The sequence below is a fragment of the Penicillium subrubescens genome, assembly GCF_028828155.1.
Source record: "Penicillium subrubescens strain IBT 31985 chromosome Unknown utg000010l_segment0_segment0, whole genome shotgun sequence".
Lineage (NCBI taxonomy): Eukaryota > Fungi > Ascomycota > Eurotiomycetes > Eurotiales > Aspergillaceae > Penicillium > Penicillium subrubescens.
This window is the reverse complement of record NW_026643160.1, coordinates 3,108,692-3,124,487: the sequence shown is the minus strand read 5'-3', so window position 1 is coordinate 3,124,487 and position 15,796 is coordinate 3,108,692. Positions and strand designations below refer to the sequence as shown.

Genomic DNA, 15,796 nt, shown 5'->3' with positions numbered 1-15,796 from the left:
ACACGGCGCTATCTTCCTGGTTCAAATCTCTCTTATGATACATATATCTATCTCGGAACAAACCACAATAAACACCGCGTACACAAATTGTCAAAAATCGCAGATCTAGCTAGATACACGTAGAACAAACGAAAAACAAAGCAAAAAATGATTGACTGGGGGAATAAAGCAGAGGGAACTGTATATTTCCTCTATGATGCCGCTAAAGTGGAGAAAAGAAAATCGCTAAACCTGGCAAAGAAAAACACACCCAAATCCTCATATGATCCTGTCCATGATAAACCTCTAGCAAAAAAGCAAAGCTGTTCTATGCTTGGCATGTTACAGCTTCGACCGGATACCCTCGAGTCGAAACTTGACATCCTTCAAGACCTTACTCGACGGCTTCCAGTCATCGAATTGGCGAAGTAGTTCCATAGTTTCTTCGTGTAGCACGCGCCTGACGTATTCCTCTTCGAGGAGACCGCGCATCGCGAAGGGCAGGATATATGGATTCGGGGAAACGGCGGGGCTGGATCGTTTGATGCTCAATTTGGCGTCTGGGACGGAGGATGTTTCGAGAGCAAATTGGATAGCCATGCTGGTAATGGATGTTAGTATTTGGTACGGGAACACGTATATTGGTGGAGACATACTAGTAAACGGCTTCGTCGTCGTACAGACGGGAGTGTCCCTCGCCTGTGTATAGACTGCCGGCCAATGGACTGCTTAGTTCACGGATCAAGCCGTGATCTGGAATACCGAGGTTGCGTAGTTTAAGAGCAAAGCCAACAAGGTGGGAGAGGCTAGCCAGAGCTATTAGTATAAGGGCAATAGTGAGGTTGTGTTTAATACTTACAAGCTTGGAGCATGGACCCTGCCATCTACAAACACAGAGCGGTAGATGTATGGGTGAGCCACCGTGGAGAATAAGGAAGACTGCCAGGTATGGTTAGTTGAGAGTCCCAGCAATAGCATATATGACAAACCTACCTCTAAGGAAACAAGCTGATCGTCAATGCTTCCAATATAAGATATACGAACTCCGAAATCAAGAGCGCGCTTCAAAGCAGTCTCGTATTCTTTGGAGACCTTGCTGAAGGGTAGTTCAAAGTCAAACAGCTCTCCAGCAGATCCACTGATCCACCGGGAACGGTAAGAAGAGAATGGACCCATGTTCACACCAGCCATAGCACAAACTCCCACGCGGGAAGCATTGACACAGCCAAAGGAAATCAGCTTCGCAACAAGCATGATTGACACTGGGACTCCTTGACTGTGGCACGCCACTAGGATGAAATCGGCCTTGCGAATTTCTTCCATCCAGTTGAGAAGGAGCTTCCACAATAAGTCGACCCGCTCTGCGATACGGCCTTCGCCTTCCAGCGCGATCTTGCCTATCTCACAGGTATAGCCATGATCTGCCGTGTATTTTCGAATAGCCTCCGTGGCCATGTTCGAGAATCGGATAGATGTTCCCGTAGGCTGTCCAAGCACGCTCCGAATCAACGGAGCAGGAAAATACCCATGAACGCCGATGGCCAGGGCGCGTTTAATTCGAGGAGGTTCTTTAATTCGGGAAACATGATTATGCTCCGGGCCCTTGGTGTAATGTAGTAACCGGCCGAGACTCTGCAGCAACGATGGTGACTCCTCCATTGCAAATGTATCTTCGAATTTTGGAAGTACTTGATTAGGCAGGATTCTTTGTAATGTCTTTGATGCAGTAACATCGGCTGGTCTCGGCTCGACGGGTGGTGTTGGAATAGTGGTAGCTTCAACGGCGGACACAGTTCCGTCTTTCGTACGGCCATCCTTGGATGGTTTGATTTTCAAGCTTCCCTTCTTGGTGACATTGACATTAGTCTCGGGGGTTGGCTCAAGTGATGTCGGTTGGGCTGTTGTTGTATCCGATGTCACTGTCGCTTCCACAGCTTCGACTTCTTGAAGTTTACCTGGCGTAGCATCCTTGGCAGTATCTTTAGACCAGAAAGACCAACCCGAGGACTTCGTTGTTCCAGCAGTGGTCTGCGGAATATGAGGCGCATCTTCTGGCCGTTCTGAAGGGTCTTTCGGCGCCATATCCAAGTCTTGATCCTTGCATGCACTAGTGTCTCCCTGTGATGGCTCCGTTGCAAGCTGTTCCTCCTGCTTATTTGCTGGACCCACCCCGTACCACATCTGTAGCCACGACCGTTTCTGAGCCGTTGGGGTCGTTTCGATTGTATCTCCACCCTGCGCTGATGTTTGCTCCGGCTCGTGATTCTGTTGTACTTCTGCTCCACTGGTGTCCGCCACGATTGGATGGGGTTCGGCTTGCTTAGCAGTTTGGTTCTCAACAGATGTCTCTGCCTCTGCTGCAGATTCCGGACCACTCGGCTTGTCCTTTTCTGTTGGCCCTGACCTATATATCCATGAGAACCATCCGACAGACTGCTCAGTTGGCGCTTGGGTTGCTTGTGGAGTAGTGGGCTCAGTCCCAACGTTCTCAACGATCGGCTCTTCTCCTTCCACTGATTTTTCCAGAGGTTTCAAAGTATTTGGTTCCGGTGTCTCTTGATTCGGCGTTGTTTCTGCAGCTACAGGTGTCTCAAGGGTATCCAACGCTGTTGTAGAAGCTGAACCGTCCGACGCAATATTAACTCGAGTCGTGGTAACGTCGGCAGGGAGAGATCTAGTCGATGCGCCGGCTTTCTTGGTCAACTGTATCGAAGGATGGCGGTTTTGTCTGGGTGTGTCGAGAAGAGAGGCTGAGGAGTTCACAACGCTGGAAGCTACGTTTTGCGCGACCGATATGCTCTCACGGGCAACCTCGGTAACTGGAGCTGCCTTGGACGTACGCGAGATAGCCGACCATGATCCTGGGTACCAGCTCTATAAGGGAAGGAAACAAGTTATTAGCTATATACTTGTGAGGCATCAGCATTCTGATCAGCTCCGACATACCATACGGCTCTGTGTCTGGGAGTCTGAGCGGTCTCGGGCTGCATTGTTCGGAGACGCGGGGGATAGTGAGTCCGCGCCAGAGGGGCTGGCTTTCACTCTCTTGCGAGATCCCTTTGTGGTCATGGAGGCGGGGGTAGTATCATCAGGAGATCTGGATCGCTCTAGAAGAAGAATACAAATCTCAAAGACAGATCTTGGGGAGCTCCCACCAAGCGCCACGAACCGGGGGTCTGATATCACGCACGTCACATGTTGGCCTTGTTGGCCTGGGCCGGGTGCCTGGTTTATAGCCTCAGGCGCCAACAATTCGCTGATGGAATGGAAGGCGGTGAGCGATAAGTTCGACTTTTTTTTTCTCTCCATCAGCCGCCAGGGTAAAAGTATACAACCTCCGACGTTCTTTTGTCTACGTTTGCATTTAGGGCAATCGGGTCTTTGATAAGACCGCCCGTGATTCAAAATGGCGATCCAGAAGAAGGTGAGTTCTAAGTGTGTCTTTCATGGTGACTACCTGTACTAATTGGCTCCTAGCACGGAAAAGGTCGTTTGGATAAATGGTATCGCCTGGCCAAAGAGAAGGGCTACCGTGCTCGTGCTGCGTTCAAGTTGATCCAGTTGAATAAGAAGTATGGATTCTTGGAGAAGAGCAAGGTTTTGCTTGATCTTTGTGCGGCCCCAGGTGTAAGTGTTCTCCTGCACGATTCTATCCTCCAAGGCGATCTCATCTCTAACAATACCATAGTCGTGGTGTCAAGTGGCTGCGGAATGTATGCCTGCACAAAGTCTCATCGTCGGTGTCGATCTTGCTCCTATCAAACCTATCCCTCGAGTCATTTCCTTCCAGAGCGACATCACCACCGACAAGTGTCGTGCTACGATTCGATCGCATCTGAAACACTGGAAGGCCGACACGGTTCTTCACGACGGTGCGCCCAACGTTGGTACAGCCTGGGTTCAGGATGCTTTCACGCAGGCCGAGCTTGTGTTGCAGTCTTTGAGATTGGCTACGGAATTCTTGTGTGAGGGCGGAAACTTTGTCACCAAGGTCTTCCGGTCCAAGGATTACAACCCTCTGCTGTGGGTCTTCAAGCAGCTGTTCCAGTCGGTCGAGGCCACCAAGCCTCCCTCGTCGCGTAATGTCTCCGCCGAAATTTTCGTCGTCTGCCGTGGCTACAAGGCGCCCAAGCACATGGACCCCAAGTTCCTTGACCCCAAGCACGTCTTCGCCGAGTTGCAAGATGCGACTCCCAACTTTGAAGCCAAGGTTTTCAACCCAGAGAAGAAGAAGCGAAGGCGTGAGGGTTATGAGGAGGGAGACTACACTCAGCACAAGGAAATCCCGGTTACTGAGTTCATCAACACTACCGATCCCATTGCGATCTTGGGTGGATACAACAAACTGAGCTTCCAGCAGCCCATAGGTGGAGATCTTGCCATGTCTACTTTGAATAGGCTCGAGGAGACGACAGACGAGATTCGAACTTGCTGCGAGGATCTCAAGATTCTCGGTAAGAAAGAATTCCGCAACCTGCTACGATGGCGTTTGAAGGTACGGGAGAAGTTCGGTCTCGCCGTCAAGAAGAAGCAAGGGGAGGATGGTGAAGGCGAGGAAGTGGCTGAGGTCGCCCCAATGGACGAGGAGTTGGCGATCCAAGAAGATCTCATGCGCATGCGCGAGAAGGAGAACGCTCGCACCAAAAAAGAAAGGCGCAAGGAGAACGAGAAGAAGCGCAAAGAGATTGTTCGGTTACAGATGCACATGACCACTCCCATGGATATCGGCATGGAGCAAATCGGACCCGGAGGAGAAGACTCCACATTCTCCCTCAAGCGTGTGGATCGACTAGGTGCCAGAGATGCCGTGGTCAATGCCCGCGATGTGCCCGTCGACAGCGAGAGTGAGGATGAGTCTGACTCGAACGAGGATAGCGACGATGACGGTGACCGTCTGGAACGGGAACTCGATGGAATGTACGAGATGTACCAAGAGCGCATGGAGGATCGCGACTCGAAATTGCGCGCCAAGAAGGCTCGCAAGAACTACGAGGCCGACGAATGGGAGGGATTCTCCGAGGACAATAAGAGCGACGACGAAGAGGAGGAAGAGGAAGAAGTCGACTCCGACGAGGAACTCTCTGGGGATGCTGTGCCCAAGTCCGGTAGCCTTTCCAATCATGCTTCTATGTTCTTTGACCAGGATCTTTTCCAAGGAATAGGAGAGGAAGAGGAAGAGGAAGAGGACGAGGATGATGAGGAGGAGGAGGAAGAGGAAGAAGAAGAAGCTGTGGAAGAGGATAGCGAGGCGGATGAAGAGGAAGATGTCCCCGCCCCTACATCCAAGTCCAAGAACAAGAAGGAGACTAAGAAGGATCCTAAGAAGAAACAAGAGTCCGAATGGATCGACTCCGACGAAGAAATCGAGGAGCCCCAGGATCCGCGCAAGGCTAATGGTCAACTGGGTAAATGTCTTCCCACACCATATCGATATGCATGTCCCCTGTTACTAACATCCACCTCGCAGACATCGATATCATCACTGCCGAGGCTATGGCTCTTGCACAGGCGATGGCTTCCGGCGAGAAGAAGTCACAAGATATTGTTGACGATGGCTGGCATCGCTATTCGTTCCGTGACGTTGATGGTCTGCCAGAGTGGTTCCTTGACGATGAGGGCCAGCACAGCAAAATCCAACGGCCTATCACCAAGGCTGCTGCGGCTGCCATCAAGGAGAAGCTGCGTGCTATCAACGCCCGTCCCATCAAGAAGGTGATGGAGGCCAAGGGCCGCAAGAAGTTCAAGGCTGCTCAGAAGCTGGAGAAGCTGCGCAAGAAGTCTGCTCTTCTGGCGGATGACGAGGCACTGAGCGAGCGTGATAAGGCACAGGCCATCTCGAAGCTGATGGGCAAGGCCACCAAGAAGAAGCCCAAGCAGCAGGTCAAGTTGGTTGTGGCAAGAGGTGCCAACCGTGGTATCTCTGGTCGTCCTCGTGGTGTGAAGGGCAGGTACAAGATTGTGGATTCTCGTATGAAGAAGGATATTCGGGCGCAAAAGCGACTGGCGAAGAAGAAGTCATGATTGATTTGTGCATAGTGTATAGATTAGACCAAAAGTTGGATGATACCCGAGTGCATAGGGGTCGAAGAATAGCAATTTGTTTTGGAAATGCAAGCCATGTCAGTTAAGATTATAGTGTAGTTTGTAGACTATCTCGCTAGTTTCTGCTACTACTGTTTAAGGGTGCAGTAGTTGCAGCCCGAGTACCGACGCCGGAGTAACTCTTCCGCACTAATTTGCGCGCCAAGACGAACCCGCGACCGCGGCGGTGGTTTCCCCGAGTGGCGCTGCTTATCGATTACCCTCGTGGAATCCAACTCTTCTCGCTCTTCTCTTCTCTTCTATCTCTACTCGGCACTTCGCTATTATTCGGGGCTTCTCTTCATTTATATACGGGCCTTCCCCACCCCTCATGTTTGTCGCGTGCATACGTTAGCCGTTTCAGCATTCCTTTCTTGTCCATATCGTCCGTCTTTATCCGCATTTTTACCCCCTCCCCCCCCAAAAACCCCGATGGGCTTTTTCGACCACCTCCAGAAAGGAGGGGCTTTTTCGCTACAGGCGAAGAAAACACAAGTTCGCAAAGTCGTTCAAACAAAACCGGCTGCCCCTACAAGGCCAACCGCACAAACTCCCGATTCTCGGTCCCCTCGAGTCCCGTCCTCGTCAGAACGGAGCCGCAAGGCGCACGCGCTCACAGCCCGATCGGTTTCGAGTGACGCAGACGCCCGCCCCTCCAAGCGACTGACGACCCCCAGCCGCCCACGCAAACGACCGACCCCGGAGACGCGCCTCTCGAGTGACGATGACGACGATGTTGGTGACAGCGATACTTCCTTTGAAGTGCGCAAGCGTGCGCGAACAAGCGCCAGTACGGAGCCTGACCCGGAGCGGCGCATTCGATCCGTGAAGGCTTTCTCGGAGGAAGGAAGTCGGCCGTTCAAGATGGTACATGCTGCCGATATTACATCAGGCCAGAAGGCAGGAAAATTTAAGCCGGCCTTTGGCGCCGCGAGCAAGCCCAAGGAAATTCTTCTACAGTACCCCAGTGCTTGCCAAAAAGAAAGGTACGTGTGCCAAGTGGCCAGCTTGATATTGAAGAGACTGACCGATCCGACTGCTTGAGCAGATTCGACTCCATGGTACCCAAAGACAACGATGAATTCCGGCCTATCGACGATATTGTCCAGGTGATCGAGACCGTCGCCGATAATTACATCCCGACCGAAGAGGCAGAAGAATTCAATGACGAGACAACTGGCATCAGGCGGAGACTGCGCAGGGCGTTAGCAGTGACATCGGACGCGCAATTCCGTGAGGCTGTGGATGATTATAATAAGGCGGTTGAGCGGTTGAGGCTTAGCGGCAGCTTGGCGAAGACTCTGGATGAAACTCAGCGCATCAACCTACCATGGGTTGAGCGTATTCTCAACCAAACCTATGCCCGTACGGTATCCCCTCGAGTCGAGTCTCTGCGGCAGTATGAGAACGGCACAGACAACGTTTATGGCGAACTTCTCCCTCGATTCATCAGCAACATCTTCAAGGAGACGAAGTTGAAGTCGGGCCAAGTGTTTGTCGACCTTGGCTCCGGTGTGGGCAACGTTGTCCTGCAAGCCGCGCTCGAAATCGGTTGTGAGAGTTGGGGTTGTGAGATGATGGCCAATGCTTGTGATTTGGCAGAGTTGCAACAGGCCGAGTTCAAAGCCCGTTGCCGACTTTGGGGAATCGCGCCAGGCAAGACACATCTTGTCCGTGGTGATTTCCTCGAGCAGGATAGCATCATCAATGTCTTGAAGCGGGCCGACGTGGTCCTCATCAACAATCAGGCATTCACGCCGCAGCTCAACAATGAGCTGATCAATCATTTCCTCGATATGAAGGAGGGATGCAAGATTGTTTCATTAAAGTCTTTTGTCCCTGCCGGCCACAAGATTCAATCTCGCAATCTCAACTCTCCTATAAACCTCCTGAAAGTCCAGCAAAAAAACTACTGGTCTAACAGTGTCAGCTGGACCGACGTGGGTGGCACATACTTTATTGCCACTAAAGATAGTTCGCGCTTGAAGGCTTTCATGGACGACTCTTTTTGAATTACTAGGCAGCACTCAACGTGTTCCGATCCGCACATGCATGACTTTGGACGCCTGCACACTTGTCTATAAATTGTGCTTTGGTTCTGTCCTGTACATTACATTTTTTTTTTCTTTTCTTGGATATATCCCTTCGTTGATTGTGTGATACCAATTCCAGTTGTATAAACATGTTTATTACCATCTTTGTTATGGTAGTATAAAGACAAGTCTTTTCCAGGTATTCTGATTCAATGTACATCTAATTCGTAGTCATCTAGGGTATTGAAAAGCTATCTGCGGTTATTCTGGTTCCTGTCCAGTGTGTGGCCACGATTAGGAGAATTTGAATGCATCGTTCATGGCATCTGCTTCTTTACCCATTCTGGCCATCCATCGATCAACAAGCTCTTTGTTCTCTCGCTGAAGCTCCTTTGACTTCTTCTCGGCCATATTGAACTCGAGGTTGAGTGATGCCAACTCGGCTTGGAAATCCTGTGGCAGTCGAGTCAGGATGATTCAAGCTCAAGCATGCACGGAGGTAAATAGCCTTGTGATGCCATGAAATAGAATCACCTACCTCCAACAGTTTCGTTTTCTCTCGTAGCTCCTCGTCTCTGTCTTTCAGGCGTTTCCCCAAAATGGCTTTCTCACTTTCCAACGTGTCGAGGCGCCGGCCATCGCGGTTGCTTTTCTTACGCAGCTTCTCGGCTTCTATGTTCAGTCGGTTCAACTGGTCTTGTAAATCAGTTCGAGACCGTTGTGCCTCGGATAAATCTGCCCGAGTGGTTTTCAATAGGTCTGTCAACGATGGCCCTGGCTCAGATGAAGGCTGTCTCTTTCGCACCGTCCCAGATGCGGGAGAACCGGACCGTTGAGATTCGTTGGGGGCGACCGAGGATCTCCTGCCAGCTGCAGGACTGGCATCCGAGTCTATGGGAGATTTCTGCAGGGCAGTGCGATCTGCGAGGCGGGTATCTACCGTTGTAGACGATATGTTAGTAAATCAGCCGCACGGGAACCTTCGCATCTAGGCACGAACAGGCATCGTAGAGCGCGACATTGGCCTTCTCCCTCTGATCCCGGACTGCCAGCGCAGCCAGATACTCCTCTCTCCAGTGGGGCATCGACCTTCCCGAGAGGTGAGGGGGGAGACGATCAGGGGAGTTGAGGAATGTTGTCCGATGCGATGATGTCGGGCGGGAGCTTGTCCAGTAAACTACAGAGTCCAGACTGGTAATGCCTACTATCTCGTTATCAGCACCGCCCACCGCCCACCGCTCCCCCCCCCTCTCCACCGCCCGAGGATCATGCATCATTGGATCCTGCTGCAACCCAACTCCAACTCCAACTCTCATTTTGGACCTCGCGACCTCTTTCCTCCCTCGATTCTCCCATTTTCGCTCGCCCTCTACAGGCTCTTCTTATAGCTGAAGTATCTATCTACAGATCATCTCCCGGTGATCTTGTCTCCATTTTACTCCGGAGTCCCTGAATACAGACCGCTACCATGGCGTCACGGAAGAAGGTTCTCCTCAAGGTACGATCTCCGCAGCAGCTCCGCGTGGCACGCAGATGCTTCTCCTTGTCGGCCACCAAGCTAACATAACACCTTCTCGATAGGTTATTATCCTTGGCGATAGCGGTGTCGGCAAAACAAGCTTGATGAACCAATATGTGCGTTCTTCCCCGACTCCTCAATGCCGCTGTTGGCGCCGAACCTCCCCCAGCCTCATCCATAGCAGCTTCGCTAATATAACGATTACCACTGTGTGCAGGTCAACAAGAAGTTCAGTGGAAGCTACAAGGCGACTATTGGTGCCGATTTCCTGACCAAGGAGGTCCTTGTCGATGACCGTTTGGTGACGATGCAGGTATGGAACTTCCGAGGCTCGAATGAAGGCGGCTTTCAGGGCCCATGATTGACTGACTTCTTGCGCAGATTTGGGATACTGCCGGTCAGGAACGGTTCCAGTCCTTAGGCGTCGCATTCTACCGAGGCGCAGACTGCTGTGTGTTGGTCTACGATGTAAACAACTCGAAGAGTTTCGAGGCGCTGGATAGCTGGCGGGATGAGTTTTTGATTCAGGCTAGCCCCCGTGATCCGGAGAGCTTCCCCTTTGTGAGTATACCAAGCCGTTGTTTCATCTTAGTCTAGGATGGGCAGTTTCACCATCCTAGTGGGATTCGCAAGAGAGTGTTCAATGCTAACAGCTCTGGATAGGTCGTTATTGGCAACAAGATCGATGTGGAGGAGAACAAGCGGATGATCTCTTCGAAACGGGCCATGACATTCTGCCAGTCCAAGGGCAATATCCCGTACTTCGAGACCAGCGCCAAGGAGGCTCTCAACGTGGAGCAGGCATTCGAGGGTAAGCTTCGAAGAATCGTTTACCCCATCATCTTGCGCTCAATTTTAGCTAACTCTATTTGTATCTAGTTATCGCCCGCAGTGCACTCGCCCAGGAAGAGGCCGAGGAGTTCAGTGGTGAATTCAGTGACCCGATCAACATCCATCTGGACAATGAGCGCGATGGCTGTGCCTGTTGATACCCTTGCCCTATACTCCCATGATGTTTTGAGCGACTGTTCCTCTGGTTTTCCTCCTGTCTCCGTTTTCTTTTCTTGTTGGGTGTTTCCTGCCTGTAGAGAAGGCCCTTGATTTTGGCTCATTGGATTTGTTTCCTGTAGATGTTCTCAGTGTGATTTGATTTGTTGATTAGGGCAGCAATTAATTCTCGATTCCGACCTGCTCTACCGAACACTGCGGGTTCCAGTTTCAGGCCATTAATCTAGTAGTTTCATGTACAATGGTACCATTAAGTGCCCGAGTAGAACATTTCACCATAGTCAACCAGTAAGATTGAATCTAAATTTTCAAGGTCACTCCAAGTTCTGTCTTAGATGAATATGAAACTAAATTGACAGGCAATGTGACCTACTGAGGGTAATATCAGAGCCCTCGTGATGAATCCAAATCCACTCCGGTCACGGACTCCGGTAAGGGTCCCGCCCCCATGAAGAACGGCCTTCTTATCGCCGATCGTCATCCGCACAGTGCTTGGCAACACTACCCTCCTTGCTCACCCTCCTCCTGCTGGACAGGAAGTCGTTCTTTAAGACCCTCAGAAGAAAGTCTGCTTCTGACCCACCTCACGATATAATTGCGCTGCAAATGTCCGCAGTCATCATTGCTTATGCGACCTGGCGATACCAGGACGACTGTGCCGCGATCTGACCGACTCAGACCGCGCTCTCTTACTCGACCCTCGTGCCTCACAATAAACAACGTCTAGCTTGTGACTATGGCGACGGCAACCGATGCGCCCGCACCAAAGGTGCTTGGCGTGGCCAGGCGAACATTTGGCATGGCCCTGCTTTTGCTTGTGGTGGTTCTGTGGACAGCGTCAAATTTCTTGGGAAGCGTATGTTCGCAATTTCTCCCCGGTGCCGATAAGGCACATGTTGGCCTTTACAACAAAGGTATAGATTCTAACGGCTCAATACTGGATAGACTATCTTCGCCGATAAGACCTATCCCAAACCCTTCTTCGTGACCTACATCAATACTTCACTCTTTACCCTGCCTCTTTTCAGTACGCTTATCACTCGGACATGGGGTCTATGGCGAAGCAAGAAATTGTCTCAGGTCCACTCATTCCGGAGCTGGTTGCAGCACATGGACTCTGATGATCCTAAGAATGAAGAGCAGAGTATGTTGCGCTCTGGGTCGTTTGATAATGACACCGGGCGCGATCATGAAATCGACAGCCCGGGGTATTCGCGGCCGAAGCTGGATGATGAAAATGCCAAGTTGGGACTTCGAGCGACGGCTAAGCTTAGCTTAGAGTTTTGCCTTCTATGGGTATGATCTCTCACGATCTTGGAAAACGGACATTAAGCTAACATGATATAGTTTGTTGTATGTCATGATTTGTGATACCCATGGGTAACCTTTGATCTCAAGGTTTGATGAACTAACCTTGGCCCGAATAGGCAAACTATTTCGCTATGGCATGCCTCCAGTTTACGACGGTTGGAAGTACAACTATCCTAACTTCTACCAGTGGTAAGGCTTTACAAATACCCTGAAGATCCCGACTATCGTCCTTGCAATACTAATGAATCTTCAGGTGTTTGGACACTCGTCTTCGGCGCCATGATTGGAGTGGAGAGATTCACTCTACGCAAGTTTCTAGGAGTCGTCGCTTCGCTGATAGGAATCATCCTCATCTCCCGAGTTGATCTCTCGAAGCCAGACACAGGCGATGCCACGGCCGCCGGTAACGGGGGAAGCTCTTTCCCCCACAAAACGCCCACTGAGATTGCCATCGGTGATGCCATGGCTGCATTCAGCTCAATCATGTACGGTGTGTATACGATTGTAATGAAGAAGCAAGTGGGCGACGAGTCGCGAGTGAACATGCCACTGTTCTTTGGATTGGTGGGATTCTTCAATCTTGTCCTCCTGTGGCCTGGATTCTTCGTCTTGCACTGGACTGGAGTGGAGACATTTTCACTACCAGAGACGCAACGAGTGTGGACTATCATCCTGGTATGAAAATTCCTCTTTAATTGACTAGCGATTAGCCTCATATGACCGCTATACCCGTCCAGACGATGTGTGACTGACTCTCTTTATTCTAGGTCAACTCGCTCTCGTCGTTCATCTCCGACATTGCGTGGGCTTATGCAATGCTCCTAACCACACCCCTCGTAGTAACAGTCGGTCTCAGTCTGACTATTCCCCTGTCCTTGGTGGGTCAGATGTTCCTGCAATCCCAGTATGCATCCCCGGTATACTGGCTCGGTGCTGCGATCGTATTCCTCTCATTCTTGGTCGTCAACCATGAAAGCAAGGCCCAAGAAGAAGACGGCGTCCCCAGAGCAACAGGGAGACCCTCGTCGGGGGAGTATGAATCCATCACCCGCGAAGAAGAAATGCGATAGATTTGGACGGAGACTATCATTATGAGAACTTCATTTGTGCACACTCTCGGTTTAGGATCATGGCGTTTTTTGATACAATACTCTGCATTTGCGTTTCTGTTCTATTTTGATTTGCATGCCTCGTACCTAGACTCTTTTTACATTCTGACGTTGGCGATTAGAATTTCTCGCAGTGTGCATATGGATCACTATGACTGTCCTTATCTAGACTGTCGGAAAACCAACAAACAAGCCACATTCCGGAACTTGTGTACGCATTAATCCTTATTGGTTGCTTTTTCTCAGAGCACAGCGACTATGTATTCTAAACCCTGCACTGACCAATCGTTCTCCGATGCGGCAGTGCGGGACGGAAGCGCCTACCTGTCCAACGATAGTGAAGCGAGCAGCCTCCATTCCACTCGCTGGCAGCATGCAATAACTAATGCACTCACCTGTTGGTTTTACGTGTCGGCCTTTTTCTGGGGCTGAGCTACCTAGGCTGATCATGAGGCTCTCTACAGCGCCAGTTGCGATTGTTTAAATGAGGGGAGGGAAGGGTAGTTTATGTCCTCTTTGTAGTTCATTTGATTCAAATTCAATTTTCTGAGTGATCTTGAAGCTGGCACGATGGTCGAGTTAGACAAGTTTAAATCCAGATACGAGGCCGTCAAGGCTGTTGAACAGGACAAGGATAAGATTATTGAGGTTTGAACTCAGTCACGCTCATGAGGCAAGGAATAACAGTCCACTGACTTGTGGAATCGCGTGTAGGACTTGATGGAAGAAGTCAAACGCCTACAAGATGCTCTTTACCATGAGAAAGATGACTTGGAGAATCAACGAAAGCTTGTTCAAACTTTCAAGTCGGAATCCAAGATGCATCAGTCCGAGACCGAGGAGATGAAACGTAACCAGGTATTTTCTATGTCGACCTATAGCCGGGATTGACAAACTGAATGCCTCTGACTTGATGATCTCGCAGGCGAAATTCAGTTTTGTATCTGTGCTGATTGACGGTGATTGTATGAACGTAAGTTCAAGCCTGGCTTTACTTTCTTATCATATATCTAGTCTTGCTGGATCCCTTTACTTACCTCGACATCCAGTTCAACGATTCGTTTATCCAAGATGGGCAGAGAGGAGGTCATTCAGCGGCCCGACGTCTGATCGAGAACGTTGACCGCTACATCCAAAACCTCTATCGCAATGAAAGTTCAAATGTCCCGTATAGAATTCGTGTCTACGCGAACGTACGCGGACTAGCAAAGACATACCGTGAGAACAAAACTATATCGGAGGAAGGTACATTGCTGTCCTTCGTTCAAGGGTTCAATATGGAAGATGTGCTATGTGATTTCGTGGACGCTGGTGATGGGAAGGAATGTTCTGATGTTAAGATTCGAGGTAAGTAAAATGGAATACACCCAGGAGCAGGCTGGATAAATCCAAATTCTGACATTGATTGTATAGCCCGTTTCGAGCAAGATATCATCAACGTACACTGTCGACACATTATGTTCTGTGCATCCGCCGACAACGGGTACGCCCGTATCCTAGGTCCTCATCGCAACTCGAACACGAAGAGTCAGATTACTCTCGTTGAAGGTCCACCATTCGCACGAGAGATCAAAGAACTCGTACCATCGTTTGCAACGACCTCCTTCCCCGAGGTCTTCCGTTCACAAAAGTTGAGCAGGCGCATCTCATTCAGTAATGCACCGACTACACCAACAGGTACAGGTACAAGCACGCCCATATCAAACTACGCCTCAATAGTTCGATCAACCCCCCACTCTCCCCATAATACCTCTCCCTCTCCCTCTCCATCACCACCAACCCCCAACCAAAAAACCAAACTCCCAATCCACAAAAACGCCCTCGGCCAACGCATCGACAGACCCCTCCACTACTCAACGCGCGGCAAACTCGAAGCCCTGAAACAACACAAATTCTGCAATCAATTTCACATCCTGGGCTCATGCTCGTGGGGCGAGGGATGTACGCATAAACATAATCGGCGGTTAGTCGATCAAGATGTGATTGATTTGATGTGTATTGCCAGATTGAGTGTTTGTGCGAAGGGGTTAAAGTGTGAGGATGAGTATTGTGTTAGTGGACATCGGTGTACGACGAGGGGGTGTACGGGGCCGGAGGGTGGGTGTAAGTTTGGGGAGGAGATGCATGGGGTTGATACGAGGATTGTTGTTTGAGATTTGAGATTGAGAGGGGGTTGCTTGGGTGGGTTGATTTAGGGATTTGGACGTTAGAGTGTTCTTCGCGGTTTGGTTTTTGTTATGTGAATTAATGAGGTCAAGGTAGAATGGCAGGATTCGAGATATATCGCTTGTATAGGGATTGTTCTGTCATATAGTAGGAGATAGATTCATTATAACGATCTTTCAATCCAGGAAGAGATAAGAAGAAGTATTAACAACTGGAAATATGTTTCTGGTTGACTCATCACTGTCGAAAATTGATTAGAATTCTTGCATAGTCAAACACTCTGTCCAAATAAATCCGAGAATGCTCACACAAAGGAGACAAAGAAAGAATGTACGATCCTGTCCTTGAATGGACAAGATTGCTAGGATTAAACGCCTGCACGCTCCATTAAGAAACTCCGGCTTTTCACCTACCGGCGCGCAGATCATGAATGAGAAGCTGACAATGAGAAAACCCTGGGTATATACTGAGTGGGATGTGGGAAAGGAAATATGTAAAACGAAAGATGTGGGGTGGTGGTTAAGGATGAGAAGGGGTGGACACAGAGAGAGAGAGAGGCGTGTAGGAGTATGGGCATAGGGGAGAGGTAT

The 15,796-nt window shown here is 50.1% G+C and overlaps 7 protein-coding genes across 7 annotated transcripts; 5 read left to right on the top strand and 2 right to left on the bottom strand.

Moving 5' to 3' along the window:
• Positions 1 to 321: 321 nt before the first annotated feature.
• On the bottom strand, positions 322 to 3,048 carry N7473_012314 (uncharacterized protein; the record flags this gene model as incomplete). Its single annotated transcript, XM_057158253.1, has 5 exons — positions 322 to 580; positions 636 to 785; positions 839 to 918; positions 973 to 2,853; positions 2,926 to 3,048. The coding sequence occupies 5 exons, from the start codon at positions 3,046 to 3,048 to the stop codon at positions 322 to 324; spliced, it is 2,493 nt and encodes an 830-aa protein (XP_057004103.1).
• Positions 3,049 to 3,298: 250 nt separating this feature from the next.
• On the top strand, positions 3,299 to 6,109 carry spb1 (rRNA methyltransferase spb1). The gene is made up of 4 exons (XM_057158252.1): positions 3,299 to 3,403; positions 3,457 to 3,606; positions 3,668 to 5,384; positions 5,447 to 6,109. The coding sequence occupies exons 1-4, from the start codon at positions 3,386 to 3,388 to the stop codon at positions 5,998 to 6,000; spliced, it is 2,439 nt and encodes an 812-aa protein (XP_057004102.1). The 5' UTR covers positions 3,299 to 3,385; the 3' UTR covers positions 6,001 to 6,109.
• A 383-nt stretch (positions 6,110 to 6,492) lies between these two features.
• dot1 (histone methyltransferase DOT1) lies at positions 6,493 to 8,072 on the top strand (the record flags this gene model as incomplete). The annotated part of the gene is made up of 2 exons (XM_057158251.1): positions 6,493 to 7,046; positions 7,109 to 8,072. 2 exons carry the CDS (start codon positions 6,493 to 6,495, stop codon positions 8,070 to 8,072), a joined length of 1,518 nt encoding a protein of 505 aa, XP_057004101.1.
• Positions 8,073 to 8,234: 162 nt separating this feature from the next.
• On the bottom strand, positions 8,235 to 9,259 carry N7473_012311 (ATG16 family protein). Its single transcript, XM_057158250.1, has 3 exons — positions 9,094 to 9,259; positions 8,632 to 9,029; positions 8,235 to 8,546 (listed from the first exon to the last, which is right to left on the bottom strand). Exons 1-3 carry the CDS (start codon positions 9,176 to 9,178, stop codon positions 8,388 to 8,390), a joined length of 642 nt encoding a protein of 213 aa, XP_057004100.1. The 5' UTR covers positions 9,179 to 9,259; the 3' UTR covers positions 8,235 to 8,387.
• Positions 9,260 to 9,561: 302 nt separating this feature from the next.
• rab7 (Rab family GTPase YPT7) lies at positions 9,562 to 10,601 on the top strand (the record flags this gene model as incomplete). Its single annotated transcript, XM_057158249.1, has 6 exons — positions 9,562 to 9,591; positions 9,675 to 9,728; positions 9,830 to 9,925; positions 9,994 to 10,173; positions 10,276 to 10,423; positions 10,492 to 10,601. 6 exons carry the CDS (start codon positions 9,562 to 9,564, stop codon positions 10,599 to 10,601), a joined length of 618 nt encoding a protein of 205 aa, XP_057004099.1.
• A 755-nt stretch (positions 10,602 to 11,356) lies between these two features.
• On the top strand, positions 11,357 to 13,530 carry N7473_012309 (DMT family transporter; the record flags this gene model as incomplete). The annotated part of the gene is made up of 6 exons (XM_057158248.1): positions 11,357 to 11,476; positions 11,566 to 11,916; positions 11,968 to 11,973; positions 12,048 to 12,120; positions 12,185 to 12,606; positions 12,699 to 13,530. 6 exons carry the CDS (start codon positions 11,357 to 11,359, stop codon positions 12,999 to 13,001), a joined length of 1,275 nt encoding a protein of 424 aa, XP_057004098.1. The 3' UTR covers positions 13,002 to 13,530.
• An 80-nt stretch (positions 13,531 to 13,610) lies between these two features.
• N7473_012308 (CCCH zinc finger DNA binding protein) lies at positions 13,611 to 15,050 on the top strand (the record flags this gene model as incomplete). Its single annotated transcript, XM_057158247.1, has 6 exons — positions 13,611 to 13,688; positions 13,755 to 13,898; positions 13,966 to 14,013; positions 14,090 to 14,387; positions 14,454 to 14,981; positions 15,046 to 15,050. The coding sequence occupies 6 exons, from the start codon at positions 13,611 to 13,613 to the stop codon at positions 15,048 to 15,050; spliced, it is 1,101 nt and encodes a 366-aa protein (XP_057004097.1).
• Positions 15,051 to 15,796: the final 746 nt, after the last annotated feature.